Genomic DNA, 15915 nt, shown 5'->3' on the forward strand with positions numbered 1-15915 from the left:
TCCTCACAAAACACTTAAAAGTTATTGTTTCTAAAAGCTTGCTTTCATTTCCTTTACTTTAGACCAGGTAACAATGATCCACATATTTCTTTATAGCATAGTTACACCCCTTAGGTTGGTGATATGACTGCATCCTTCAAAATCTAACCAAGAGGACAAGCAATCCACAGTAATTTGCTGAGTACTTACCCTGTCTCAGACACTGACATGACTGGGACAAAGAGAGTATAGCTACAGAATGAAGACCAACAGACAGATGAACAGAAAAGTTGGCATCAGGAGGGATGGGCTTGCTGACAGAGAAGCCTTAACAAACTGAATCCTCATCACATTTATTATACAGATTTAAATAGGGAGTTGGGAGTTCCTACATGTAGCTGAGCAAGTAGTAGAGTTATTACATGACAGATAAACAAAGATGTGAGTTTTATGGTCTGCAACAAGCTCAAGGAGACAGGCTTAGCTAATTTTGATAGAAGTGGGCTCTTTAGGGAAGCTGTCTTCAGGCCATAAACATCGAGAGTGTGCTAGCTATGGTGGGCATTTTCTTCATTTACTAACAACCTTTAGACTCAAGAGGAAGGCTTGACTTAGCTATCCTTGTGAACCTCATCTGAGGAGGGGATCCTGGGTGAGAGGATCCTTTGTCATTTTCTCATGGATCTGAGACTGGGATCCTTGTCATGCCTATGCTCAAGCCCATGTGAGCCATACACATTCATTCAGGACTTCTCTGCTCCTACAGAAATTGTCCAAGGACACAAAGTTTAAAGTTTCCAATTCTACTAGACCACTGTATTTCTTTATCTTGTATGACAACAGTGAGAATTCATTGAGGTTCTCAAAAACCAAAAGTAGTATTGCGAAATGCTATAGCTGTGCTGTTCTAGAAAACCCAAAGGATTTCCAGTCAACATAACACTGAGATGGCTGCCACTCACATTTATCGCTGCATTATTCACAATAGTCAAGTAATAGAATCAACCTACATGTACATCAGTGGGAAAAGGTAAAGAAATGTAGGAGGGATGCACAATAGAGATTTACTGAGATATGAAGAATAACACAATTATGTCCTTTGCAGGAAAATGAATGGGACTGTAGATCATTAAGTGAGCAAAAAAAGGCAGGTTCTACTGCATACTGTCCCTCACATGTGGAGCCTATGTTGTACACAGAGACATGTAAGTTCACACATGACAGGCAAGTACAGGAATAGAATGGGAAGAGGAAGTGAAATGAACTAGTAGAAGAGAAGAAAAGTGAGGGAAAAGGGTGATCAATAGGAACAAGCATATGTCTATGTGTGGATGTGTCAGATGCAATCTATCATTTTCTGAAATGAATATATGCCGATTTATAAAAACCTGAAAAGGATTAAAATTCGAGAACCACTTTTTGGTTTACCTCATACTCTTTAGGGAAGTCATCTATTAGCACTTAGGTCTTTTTAATTCCCTTTTCATTAAATTTAAAGGAAGGAACAGATATGGCCAGTGTAATTCTTACACAAGCAGTTGATGGTCCACTTCAACATGGAAATCTTTCTATATTGACCAAGCAATTATGTAACCTCATTCCTTTCTTAGATTTTGAGCAATAACATTCCTTTTGACATTGTATTAAAAATTAGCCCACAGCAAGGAAATGAAGAGTGAGAAGGGGAATGGCGTATTTTTCCCTCCCACCTGAATTGTGACCAACTGGCAGAAAATACCAAGAATGTCAACATGCAGCCCTATTCTGGCTAAAAAAGAGAATAATAGCTTTCATTCTCATCTAGTCCCAAAACACCAAAATGAATTATGAGAATCACACAATTTCTATGAAAGATTGCCTTTTGTCTCCCCAGATCTCCTTCTCTGCAGCCCACCATGTGTGTGTGGTGGGGGGGGGGTTGGGGAGTATGGTGTGTACAGATGGTCCTCAACCATGCACAGAAACTTCTGGAAATGAACTGTTTAAAATCCCTTCTCTAACATAATCATCATGCCACTTGCCTATACTGAAGTTTTGGACAGTGAACCTCCACAATACCGCAAGCCTGCCCTAATTAGCCAAAGCATGCAGACCAGAAGAGTCTACTATTGCCAAAGCCTTTCTCAGGGTGGTGTTGCAAAGAGGTTTTCATGGCAACAGGGGAGATTAATATTTTGGCTTTTCTCTCAGTTTTGGGAACAGAAATGATTGTTTTTAATTTTTTTCTGTTACTGTTAAGCTGTATTAAATATATATATATATATATATACATATATACATATACATATATATTAGCATTAGGACTCTTTTGGATTTGATTATGATTTGCGTTCAGAAAATTCATAATCCCCAAATGAAGAATATATTTAAAAAGTCAATGCCTTCCAAAGCAGCAAAAATCAGATTCCTGTGTGTGAACAGTTTTTGGCTTTTCTAGGAAACTTTCTCTTATCCCAGCTTTTTAAACTTAAGCTCTACGTTTTAAGAATCATTTGTTTTATCAGTAAGGGTCTTTGCAACACACAGCTAGCACATTCAAATTGGATAGTTTGACCATTGGTTAAAGAAAGAGAAAATTTACAAAGGTGTGGACAGGATGTGGAGAAACACAATGGACAGTGCATAGGGATTCTCTCCATCCTGTGCTTGAGGAGGAATGAAAGGGTGCTGTTTCTGGAACTGAGGGACTTGAATAAGGAACCACAGTCTTCAGTGAAGGTGTATGACTGTCTGTAGGAAAAAGAGAAGAGAAAATGGAAGGAGCAGTGTTTTGACTTTATGCTCCTATTGGGCCAGCCTCACTGGGTCTCAGAGCTCAGGGGAGCCAGGGGATGCTGACAGTAAGAGAGTCTCTTGATATGAATGAGACAGCTGGCAGGATAAATCATGTTCGTGATAAATCAATGAATGTTTATTCAATGACGATTTCTGAAGAATCCGTCATTTCCAAAAGTTCACTGTATGCATAAGCTGGACCCAGGGAGACTTTACCCATAGACAACAACTCTGGGTTGGAGAAATCATGAAGTGTGAATAAGTTGAAAGTTGCTGTAATAAGACACATGTTTCAACATTGGCTTAATCACATTTGAATGTATCACATTTGAAAGTGTCACTTCTGATCCTTGGCAATCAGAGGCATCTATCAGAATGGTGATGACTGTCACTTACTTTTGTTATTGATTGTTGCTATTATAAAAATTAATGCATGTAAAATATTCTGGGAACTATAATATATTCCAATTTTAATTTGCTTTGAAAAACATCTCTGAAGCTATGACATTTTCAATGACTTTACAAATCAAATACTTTTTACTTAAAAGAGAAGTATGATTGTCAAAGTCATTTGCTCAATTAATTGTTTACAAAATTGTGTCTTATGGAAGAAATCAAATGCCTAGAATATTCTCAAAGACTTTGTCTAGGGAATTTACAATTTCTGTCACCAGATTAAGTGCATCTTAAAAATTATACTGTATAACACTGCTCTGTTTATTAATTACAGGTACTCACCTCCAGAAAGTCTAGCCAAATCCGATGATCTGACTTTATCTAGGAAAGCAAAAATGTAATGCAACAGATACAGAATTGAGGATATTTGGGTACTTCCAGCTCTCACATTCTATATCTCTGAGATAGATATGAAAAATCATGGAAGGTACTCTGGTGATACTTTGGGACATGTACTCAGGGGATAGAACAAGACAAAAGGATTACAGCTTAGGAGATTTTAACACAGCACTCTCAAAAATGCAAGTGGTTAGAGAACTGGCATGGATTTGTGGACCTAATAAAGTACTTGAAAAAGTAGGCATGAATCTGCAAAAGAAAAATTTTCTCAAGCACATGACTCAGTCACAATAATAGACTATTCAGCTAAACATAAACTCATCATAAACTCCACATATCAGAAACCACAATTTCATATCCTCTGGCTAAAATTCAGTCAATAAAATTTTGAAAAAAAATCCTAATGAAAAGATAAAGCAAGCAAGATCAAGAAAAGGTAATCAGTTCACTTGAAAATGCAAAACTTGAAAATGATTTAAAAGCCAGATTTCATTAGTTTTTAATAAAGTAAAAGCTAAATATAAATGAATTAGTAAAAGAAGGAAAAACACAAGTCCAAGAAAAAGAAGAGAGGAGTCAAGAGTTAGGATTAGAAATTAAGTCCCACAGCTCTGGCATTAGAAATTAAGCCCACTGTTCTACCAGAGACCATGATGGATTGCAACTTTTTTGGATATCCAATGTTTCCTCAGAGACTGCCAGCTTCCCAACATCACCCCTTCCCCTTATCTATCTCTATATCAGGCCCATAACTCCAGCAGAAGTCAATTGCTCTACTGGAGGCCACACTGGTACCTGGAACCCCAGAGCCATGCCAACAGCCAAAACCCCAGAGATCACAAGGCTACCAAACCCCAGTGGAGACATCCTATTGGACCTGAGAACTTACCAGTCACCAAAATCAGAGGCCACTAAGGCCAGAAGAACAGAAAGGAAATGGGAACCAAGTGAAAAAAAAGTCCACCAGACAAAGATAAACTCACAGAAATTGGCACCTAAACTTCTAATTGCCCTAAACCCAGATGCTTAGAGGCCAGTGTAAGAACACACTCAACAACAACCAGGGCAATATGACACCACCAGATCCCAGCTATCTTACTTCAGCAAACCCTTGATATTGCAATACAGTTGAAGCACAAGAGAATGACCTTAAAACCAATTTTATGACAGTGATAGAGGCCCTTAAAGAGGAAATAAATAAACCCCTTAAAGAAATCCAGGAAAACACAAACGAGCAATTGGAGGAAATCAATGAAAACTCTTAAAAAAAAAGCTAAGAAAGCCAAGAAAAACAAAACAGGTGAAGGAAATTAATAAAATTGTTCAAGACCTGAAAATGCACATAGAAGCAACAAAGAAAACACAAACTGAGGGAATCCTGGGAATGGAAAATCTAGCTAAGCAAACAGGGACTACACATGCAAGTATTACTAACAGAATGCAAGAGATGGAAAACAGAATCTCGGGCTTAGAAGATACGATAGAAGAAATTGATACATTGGTCAAAGAAAATGTTAAATCTAAAAAAATTCCTGACATAAAACATCCAGGAAATCTGGGACAATGTGAAAAGACCAAATTTAAGAAAAACAGTTATAGAAGAAGGAGGAAAATCCCAGCTTAAAGACACAGAAAATATTTTTAATAAAATCATAGAAGAAAGTGTTCCTAACCTAAAGAAGTACATGCCTATAAAGGTACCAGAAGCTAACAGAACACTAAAAACATTAGACCAGAAAAGAAAGTCCTCAGCCACATAATAATCAAAATACTAAACACATAGAACCAAGAAAGAATATTAAAAGCTGGAAGGGGAAAAGGCCAAGTAATATATAATGGTAGACCTACTAGAATTATATTCAACTTCTCAATGGAGACTTTAAAATCCAGAAGGGTCTGAATATATGTCTTGCAGAGTCTAAGAGACCACAAATGTCAGCGCAGACTACTATAACCAGCAAAACTTTTGATCACTATAGATGGAGAAAGCAAGATATTCCATGATAAACTCAAATTTAAACAATATCTAACTGCAAATGCAGCCCTAGAAAAGGAACTAGAGGAAAACTCCATCCCTAGAAGGCTAACTACACTTATGAAAACAGAAAATAATAATCTCACACCAGCATGCAAACGAACAAACACACACACACACACACACACACACACACACACACAGAGAGAGTGCCACTAATTACAAAATCATATAAAATTAACATCATTGGTCATTAATATTTCTCAGAAGCAATGGATCCAATTCCCCAATAAAAAGACACATGCTAACAGAATGGATGTGAAAACAGAATCCATCTTTTTGATGCATTTAAGAAACACATTCAACATCAAAAATAAATATTACCTCAGAGTAAACAGAAAAAGATTTTTTTAGGCAAATGGACCAACAAGAAAGCTGGTACAGCCATTCTAATATCTAACCAAATAAAATTACAACCAAAATTAAAGAGATGATGAAGCACACTTGATATTTATCAAAGGAAAAATCCACCAGGATGGCATCTCAATTCTGAATATCTATGTCCCAAACACAAGGTTACCCACATTTGTAAAAGAAATATTATCGAAGTTTAAATCACACTTCAAACCTCACACATGGATAGTGGGAGACTTCAATACTCCACTCTCACTTATAGATGGGTCATCCAGACAAAAACTAAACAGAACAATAAAGTAGCTAACAGACCTTATGACTCAAATTGACCTAACAGATATCTACAGAACATTTCACCCAAACACAAGAGAATATACCTCATTCTCAACATCTCACAGAATTTTCTCAAAAATTAACTATGTACTCAGTCAAAAAGCAGGTCTCAACAGATGCAAGAAAATTGAAATAACCCCCTGTATACTATCAGACCACCATGATTTAAAGCTAGATTTCAACAACACAAACCGAAGAAAGCCTACAAACTTATGGAAATTGAACAGTTCTCCACTGAATGACCACTGGATCAAGGCAGAAATAAAGAAAGAAGTTAAAGACTTCCTAGAATTCATTGAAAATGAATGCACAACATACCCAAACTTATGAGACCATGAAGAAAGTTCATAGAACTAAGTGCCTCCATAAAGAAATTAGAAAAAAGTTCATATTAGCACACCTGAAAGCTCTAGAACAAAAGGAAGCAAACACCCAAAGGAGTAGATGGCAGGAAAGAATCACACTGCGGGCTGAAATCAATAAAATAGAAACAAAGAGAACAAAACAAAGAATCAATGAAACAAAGATTTGGTTCTTTGACAAAAACCAACAAGATAGGCAAACCCTTATCCAAAGTAACTAATAGGCAGAGAGAGAATATCCAAATTTACAAAATAAGAAACAAAAAAGTTGACATAACAACAGACACCCAAGAAATATAAAGAATCATTAGGTCATACTTTACAAACTAGTACTCCACAAATTGGAAAAACCTAAACGAAATGTACAATTTTCTGGATAGATACCACTTAACAAAGTTAAATCAAGATCAGGTGAACAATTTAAATAGTCCTATAACCCCTAAGGAAATATAAGAAGTCATTAATTCTCCCCCCTCCAAAAAAAATGCCCAGGGACAGACAGCTTAACTCAGAATTCTACCAGAGTTTCAAAGAACAACTAATACCTATACTCCTCAATTATTCCACAAAATAGAAGCAGAAAGAACATTGACAAATTCATTTTGTGATACCTCAGTCACCCTCATATCCAACCACACAAAGACTCAACAAAGAAAGAGAATTACAGACTATTTCATTCATGAACATTGATGCAAAGATACTCAATAAAATACTCAACAACTAAATCCAAGAACACATCAACAAAATCATCCTCCATGATCAAGTAGGATTCATCTCAGAGATGCAGGGATGGTTCAACATATAAAAATCGGCCAGTGTAATTCACCATATCTGCCAACTGAAAACGAAAGCAAAAAACAAAACTACATGATCATCACATTAGATGCTGAAAAAGCCTTTGACAAAATCCAAAGTCTTAGAGAGATCAGGGATACAAGGAGTATACATCAACATAATAAAAGCAATATACAGCAAGCCTACAGCTAATATCAAATTAAAATGGGGAGAAACTCAAAGCAATTCCACTAAAATCAGGAACAAGACAAGGCTGTCCACTCTCTCCATATCTATTGAATATAGTACTTGAAGTTCTAGTCAAAGCAATAAGACAACTAAAGGATACAGAGAGGCTACAAATTGGGAAGGAAGACATCACAATATCACTGTATGCATATGACATGATAGTATACATATATGACTGCAAAAATTCTACCAGAAAACTCCTATAGCTGATAAACACTGTCAACGAAGTGACTAGATAAAGATTAAAAAAAATCAGTAGCCTTCCTATATACAAATGACAAATGGGCTGAGAAGGAAATGAGAAAAACAACACTTTTCACAATGGCTAAAATAATATCTTGGTGAAAGTGAAAAATCTCTATGACAAGAACTTCAAGTCTTTGAAGAAAGAAATTGAAGAAGATATCAGAAGATGGAAAGATACTCAATGCTTATGGATCAATGGGATTAACATAGTAAAAAAAAAAAAACATCCTACAAAAAACAATTTACAGATTCAATGTAATCCCCATCAAAATTCCAGTGCAATTCTTTACATCTCTTGACGGAACAATTTTTTTTTTCAATTTCATATGAAAAAAAAAAAAACCTAGGATAGCTGAAACAATCCTGTACAATAAATGAACTTCTGGAGGTATCACCAAACTTGACCTCAAGCACTACTACAGAGCTATTGTAATAAAAACTGCTTGGTACTGGCACAAAAACAGACAGGGTGATCGATGGAATTGAGCTTAAGACCTAGACATAAATCCACATACTTGTGGACATCTGATTTTTGACAAAGAATTATACAATGGAAAAAAGAAAACTACTTCAACAAATGGTGCTGGTCTAATTGGATGTTGGCATGTAGAAAAGTGCAAATAGATCTATATCTACCACCCTGCACAGAACTTAGGTCCAAGAGGATCAAAGACCACATTGGCACAAGACAACTTTATGGATAGAACACCATAGCACAGGCACTAAGAACAACAATTAATACATGGTACCTCATGCAACTGAAAAGCTTCTGTAAGGCAAAGGACACTTTCAATAGGACAAAATGGCAGTCTACAGAATGGGAAAGATTTTCACTAACTCCACATCCAACAGAGGGCTAATTTCTAAGATATATAACAAACTGGAGAAATTAGACATCAACAAACTAAATTATCCAATGTAAAAATGGAGTACACAGACACAGAAATACACAAATGGTATGCAGTCATTTATAGGTGGATATTATCTGTAAAGAATAACCATGCTACAATTCACAGACATAGAGAGGCCACGTAACAAGGAGGATACTCAGATTTCCCTGGGGAGGGGAAATAGAAGAGATTTCGTGGGTGGACTGGGGATGGGTGGGGGAAGAGTACTTAAATAGCCAACTGGAAAAGGGGAGCATTTTGGAGTCATGTAAAAACCTGGTGCAAGGGAAACTTCAGGAATCTACAAGGATCACTCCAGCCAAGGCTCCTAGCAATTATGGATATGTAGCCTTAATTGGATATCTCTTGTGACCAGGTAAGACTTCCAGTGGGGGAACTGGGTCACCAGCCCAGCCACATGGGACATGCTGGGGTTAGGAGTGGCACAGAAATTCTGTGAGTGGCCAGCCAATGACTGGTACAACCTGAGACCCATGCCACAAGAATGAGCCTACCCCTGACACTGCCTGGAGCATCAGGACCTAGAGATTGGATGGCCCAGAGTCTTAGGATAGAACCAATCATGGCTGGACGAAAAAAAAAATGTCAATGTAATGATGCCTAATGATATTATGCAGTACTCAAAAGATTTGTGCCCAGCCCAATAATCATCAGAGAAGCTTCATTCAGCAGCTGGTGGAAACAGATGCAGAGATCCACAGTTAAACATTAGGTTGAGCTCAGAAAATCCTGCTGAAAAGAAGAAGGAAGGATTACAAGAGCCAGAGAGGTCAAGGACATCACAAGAAAACTCACAAAATCAACTAACTTGGCCTCATAGGGGATCAAGAGACTGAACTGACAACCAGGGAGCCTGCATCAGACTGACCTAGGATCCCTGTGCATAGGTAAGAGTTGTGTAGGTTGGTCTTCTTGTGGGACTCCTAACAGAGGAAGCAGGGCCTGTCTCTGACTCCTTTTACTGCCTTTGGGACTCTTCCTCCTACTGGGTTGCCCTGTAGTCTTACTGAAACTTGATATGACATGTTTGGTTGATATTGCTGGGAGGCCTAGTCCTTTTCTGAAGGGAAATGAGAGGAGTACATGGGGTGGAGGGTTGGTGGAGGGACTGTAAGGAAAGGAGGGAGGGAAAACTGCAGTTGGGATATAATATATGAAAGAAGAATAAATAAAAATAAATATAAAAAACAAAAAGAATTTAAAAAAATTAACTAGATAATAAAAACTCAATAGAATATATAATCAGATGTAGCCTCTTTGGAAACGCCTTCTGATGGGTATAAAAGTTTGGAGGCTATATTATAAACAAAAGGTCAATCACTTTTAGTAGGTGAGTAAGACCCATAATAAGGCATGTGTTTGCAGAGACACAAATCCTGGTCTATCCAGATCTCAGTGCTGTCAAAGACCACAACAAACAAGATATGAATAAGAAATGGGCAGGATGTTAGTACCCTGGAGGGTTTCAACCCAGAGGCTCATCCTGGTGAAAATGGTTAATGTTAAGAAAAAGAAACTATTTCTTGAAAATGCTTTTTTTTTTCATTGTATAATTTTAGCTTCTTTGTCAAAAACCAGGTGTTTGTAGGTCTGTGGGTTGATATCTGGATCTTCAATTCGATTCCATTGGTCTACCTGTCCATTTTTGAGCCAATACCAAGCTGTTTTCAGGACTATAGCTCTATATAATATTAGAGCTTGAAGTCAGGGATAGTGATTCCTCCGGAAGTTCCTTTATTGTACAGGATTGTTTTGGCTAAACTGGATTTTTTGTTTTTCCATATAAAGTTGATTATTCTTCTTTCAAGGCTTGTGAAGAATTATGCTGGTATTTTGATGGGGATTGCATTAAATCTGTAGATTGCTTTTGGCAAGATTGCCATTTTTACTATGTTGATCCTACCTATCCAATAGCATGGGCGATCTTTCTGTTTTCTGGTATCTTCTTTAATTTCTTTCTTTAAAGACTCAAAGTTCTTGTTATACAGGTCTTTCCCTTGTTTGGTTAGCATTACCCCAAGATATTTTGTGTTGTTTGTGGCTATTGTAAAGGGTGACGTTTCTCTGATTTCTTTTTCAGTCCATTTATCATCTGCATATAGGGCTACTGATTTTTTTTTAGTTAATCTTGTATCCTGCCACTTTACTGAAGGTGTTCATCAGTTGTTGGAGTTCATTGATAGAATTTTTCGGGTCACTTATGTAAACTATCATATCATCTGCAAATAGTGAAAGCTTGACTTCTTCCTCTCCAATTTGTATCCCTTGATCTCCTTTCTTGTCTTATTGCTCTAGCTAGAAATTCAAGTACAATATTGAAGAGATATGGAGAGAGTCCTTGTCTTGTTTCTGATTTTAGAGGAATAGCTTTGAATTTCTCTCCATTTAGTTTGAAATTGGCTGTTGGTTTTCTGTATATTGCTGTTATTATGTTTAGGTATGTTCCTGTTATCCCTGATCTCTCCAAGACCTTTATCATGAAGGGGTGTTGGATTTTGTCAAAGGCTTTTTCAGCATCTAGTCAGCATCATATGGTTTTTCTTTTGCAGTTTGTTTATATGATGGGTTACATTGATGAATTTTTGTATATTGAACCATCCCTGCATCCCAGGGATGAAGCCTACCTGATCATGGGATGATTTTTCTGATGAGTTCTTGGATTTGATTTTCCAGTATTTTATTGAGTATTTTTGCATCAATGTTCATGAGGGAAATTTGTCTGTAGTTCTCTTTCTTAGTTGTGTCTTTGTGTAGCTTTGGTACCAAGGTTATTGAAGCCTCATAAAGAGAGTTTGGCAATGACCCTTCTGATTCTATTGTGTGGAACAGTTTGAGTATCAAATGGTGCTGGCATAACTGGATGCTGACACATAGAAGACTGAAGACAGATCCTTGTCTTTCACCATGAACAAAACTTAAGTACAAATGGATCAAAGACCTCAACATAAATGCAGCCACACTGAACCTCGTAGAAGAGAAAGTGGGAGGGAGGTACCCTTGAACAAATTGGTACAGGAGATCACTTCATGAACATAACTCCACTAGCACAAACACTGGGATTGACAATTAATAAATGGGACCTCCTGAAACTGAGAAGCTTCTGTAAGGCAAAGGACACAGTCAACAAGACATATTGGCAGCCCACAGAATGAGAAAAGATCTTCACCAACCCCACATCAGACAGAAGGCTGATTTCCAATGTATACAAAGAACTCAAGAAGCTAGTCACCAAAACATCAAACAATTCAATTAAAAAGTGGGGTTCAGAACTAAATAGAGAATTCTCAATATAGGAATCCAATATGACTGAAAGACACTTAAGAAAGTGCTCAACATTCTTAGCCATCAGGGAAATGCAACTCAAAACAACTCTGAGATACCATCTTACACTGGCCAGAATGGCTAAAATCAAAAACACCAATGGCAGTTTATGCTGCAGGTGATGTAGAGAAAGGAGAACACTCCTCCATTGATAGTGAGAGAGCAAACTTGTGCGGCCACCTTGGAAATCGTATGGTGGTTTCTCAGGAAAATGGTAATCAGTCTACCACAAGATCCAGCAATTCCACTTTTGGGCATATACCCAAAAGTTGCACATTCATGAAACAAGGATATATGTTCAACTATGTTCATAGCAGTGTTGTTTGTAGTTGCCAGAATGTGGAAGCAACATAGATACCCTCAAATGAAGACTGGATGGAGAAAATGTGGTACATTTACACAATGAAGTATTACTCAGCAGAGAAAAAAAAAAACAATGAAATCTTGAAATTCGCAGGCAAATGGATGGAACTGGAAGAAACCATCCTAAGTGAGGCAACCCAGTCACAGAAAGACAAGCATGGCATTTACTCACTCTTATATGGTTATTAGACAAAGAGCAAAAGACTATCAGTCTGCAATCCACACCACCAGAGAAACTAGGAAACAAGGAGGACTCTAAGAGAGAAATACATGGTCCACTGAAGAAGGGGAAACGGACAAGATCTCCTGAGCAAATTGGGAGCTGGAGGAGAGAGGGGAGGGAGGTAGGAAAAAGAGAAGGAGAGAAGAGGAAGGGGCAGGAGAACAAGAGGGATCAGGAAGACTGAGTGGGGGGAGGAATAGAGGAGAGCAAAAGATAGATACCTTAACAGAGGGACCCAGTATAGGCTTAAAGAGAAATCTGGCACTAGGAAAATGTTTAGAGATGCACAAAGATGACCCCAACTAAGAATCTAGGCAGTAGTGGAGAGGCTACCTTAAATGCCCTTCCCTGATAATAAGATTGATGACTACCTTAATTGCCATTCTAGAGTCTTCATCTGATGGAAGCAGAAGCAGACATCCACAGCTAAGTACTGAAGCCATACTCCTGGTTCCAGTTGTAGAGAGGGAGGAGGGATGAACAAAGGAGTCAAGACTATGCTGGGGAAACCCACAGAAACAGCTGAACTGACCTAGTGAGAGCACAGGGTCCCCAGTCATAAAGCTGGGGAACCAGCATTGGACCCAACCAAACCCTCTGAATATGGGTGCCAGTAAGGAGGTTTGGGCAGTCTATAGGACCTCTAACAGTGGAACCAGTATTTATATCTAGTGCACAAATGGACTTTAGGATACTATTCCCCATGGGGGGAATACTTTTTCAGCCCAGATACATGGAGGAGTGCCTAGGCCCGCCCCCAAATGATGTGACAGATTTTTAAGATCCCCCATGGAAGGCCACACTATCCTGGGGGAGCGAGGGAGGGGTGGGTTGGAGGGTTGGCAGGGATCATGGAAGGATGGGAGGGAGACTGAATGGGGTTGGGGATTCATATGTAAAATTGTTGTTTCTAAATTTTAAAAAATTAAAGCAAAAAAAGAAAAAGAAACTAATATTTTTATAGCATTTCTTTTTCTACTGCTATTCTTTATTTCACATCGTGGGTCTTTGAGATACATGCAACAAGGGGCAAATAAACAAATTCAGAGTCTGAATGGTGGCATCACATTGAGACAACTGCTGGATTCTCTCATCAGGTAAAAAAAAACTCTCAACTGGGGAGTCCACAAGGTGGCATGATTTGTGGGACACCTTAGATGTACCTTGCTCCAATTAATATCACCATGCTACTCACTACATAAATACCCAGAGAAAGACTGCTGAAGATACTGGGCTCGACAGTTTCAGTCATAACCCAGCCCATGGACTTCATTACAGCTTGCTTCCATGTGGAATAACGAACTTCACTTTCTTCAGCATTGATCTGAGGTTCAAACTTCTCCATTTGGACAAGTGATAAGTCCTTGGGATCCAGACTCCACACACTAACTCCTTCTGCTGCCCCTGCTGCCATGGCAGCTCCCAGGGCAGTCGTCTCTGGCATGGCAGGTTTCACCACTGGAATGCACAGAATGTCTGCTTGCAGTTGCATAAGAATTTTGTTTTCGGTCATTCCTCCATCTACCTGCAAATGTGTCAGTGGGATTCCGCAATCACGATTCATAGCATCTAAAATCTCTCGTGCTTGGAAACAAACAGCTTCTAATGCAGCAAATGCAATATGACATTTATTGGTGAACTGAGTGAGTCCACAGATGATCCCTCTTGCACTGGGGTCCCAATAAGGTGCATATAACCCCGAAAAAGCTGGAACAAAGTAGCAGCCATAAGAAGTGCCTACTTTTTCAGCAAGGTTTTCAATTTCCTTTGATGCCTTAATAATTTGAATATTGTCTTTAAGCCAGCTAACAACAGCACCAGCTATAGCTACAGAACCTTCCAGCGCATAATAGACAGGTTCTTCTCTGCCAAGCTTGTAAGCCACTGTGGTCAGAAGGCCATGTTCAGAAGTTACACACTTTTGGCCTGTGTTACATAGTAAGAAACAGCCTGTTCCATATGTGTTTTTGGCTTGTCCATCCTGGAGGCACAGTTGTCCCACCAAAGCAGCAGACTGGTCCCCCAGACACCCAGATATCGGCACACCTTCCAAGGCACCAGTTTTCATTAGGCCATAGATCTCAGAAGAACTCCGGATTCTGGGAAGGATGCTCATTGGAATTCCAAAAAAATTGCAGAGCTCTTCATCCCATTGCAAAGAATGGATATTGAAAAGCATGGTCCTGCTCGCGTTAGTTACATCGGTACAGTGGACACCTCCTTGGACGCCTCCAGTCATATTCCAGATAAGCCATGAGTCAACTGTCCCAAAGAGAGCTCTGCCGTCTTCGATAGCCTTTTGCACTTTCCTCACATTGTTAATGAGCCAGTGAAGTTTCACTGCACTGAAGTAAGTGCTGATTGGAAGGCCTGTCTTGGTCTTGACAAAGTTATTGCTTACTGAAATGCTTTTGTTGAGACTCTCGACAGTGGACTGGGTCCTTAGGTCAAGCCACACCACCGCGTTGTAGAGAGGTTCTCCAGTTACCTTGTCCCAGACTATAGTAGTTTCTCGCTGATTGGTAACACCAATAGCTTTTATGTTGGAAACATCAATGCTCTGCTGTCCAAGTTTCTCACATGTTTTCTCTATACAGTCGTACACAGACTCCAGGATTTCTTTTGGGTCTTCCTCTACCCATCCTTCTTTCGGGAACTCCTGTTTTATTTGTACTTGATGATAATTAAGTAAGTCAGCTGTTTTGGGATTGAAAACCAAAAAACGTGTTGAGCTGGTACCTTGGTCTATGGCCCCTACCAACGGCCCCAAAACCGCTTTTTCAGCGTCAGCCATGAATCCAGCTTTGGTGGCAGGTTATTGCGTCTGGTTTCCTTGGTGATGACAGTGGGCGGGGGAGGGGCAGGCACCGGACCAGAGGCGATTGGTTGAACTTCTGACTTCCTGGTAACTTCCTCATCCGTGATCTTTCCTGATCTCCAGATACATATGATCAACTTTAGATATAAAGCAGACATCTTAACTTAATTCGTCCAAAAGGTAACCTGAGATACTCCCTCAAACTTTCTTTTAATCAATCCAGTTTCTTTGCCAGTATTCTAGCAGATCATGTCTATTCTCATAAATCTCACAACCCACCAGGAAATCTATCCAGTTCTCTGTCTAAATGACTACTGCTTGCCAAATTTTCTGCCATTGAATTGGTACAAGTCACTGGCCCTTTTCTCTTCAATGGC

The 15915-nt window shown here is 38.8% G+C and overlaps 1 protein-coding gene across 1 annotated transcript; it reads right to left on the reverse strand.

Moving 5' to 3' along the window:
• Nucleotides 1-13873: 13873 nt before the first annotated feature.
• LOC100764600 (glycerol kinase) lies at nucleotides 13874-15514 on the reverse strand. Its single transcript, XM_027400832.1, has one exon. The coding sequence runs from the start codon at nucleotides 15512-15514 to the stop codon at nucleotides 13874-13876; it is 1641 nt and encodes a 546-aa protein (XP_027256633.1).
• Between the last annotated feature and the right edge of the window lie 401 nt (nucleotides 15515-15915).

This window comes from Cricetulus griseus, chromosome 2 (assembly GCF_003668045.3).
Source record: "Cricetulus griseus strain 17A/GY chromosome 2, alternate assembly CriGri-PICRH-1.0, whole genome shotgun sequence".
NCBI lineage: Eukaryota > Metazoa > Chordata > Mammalia > Rodentia > Cricetidae > Cricetulus > Cricetulus griseus.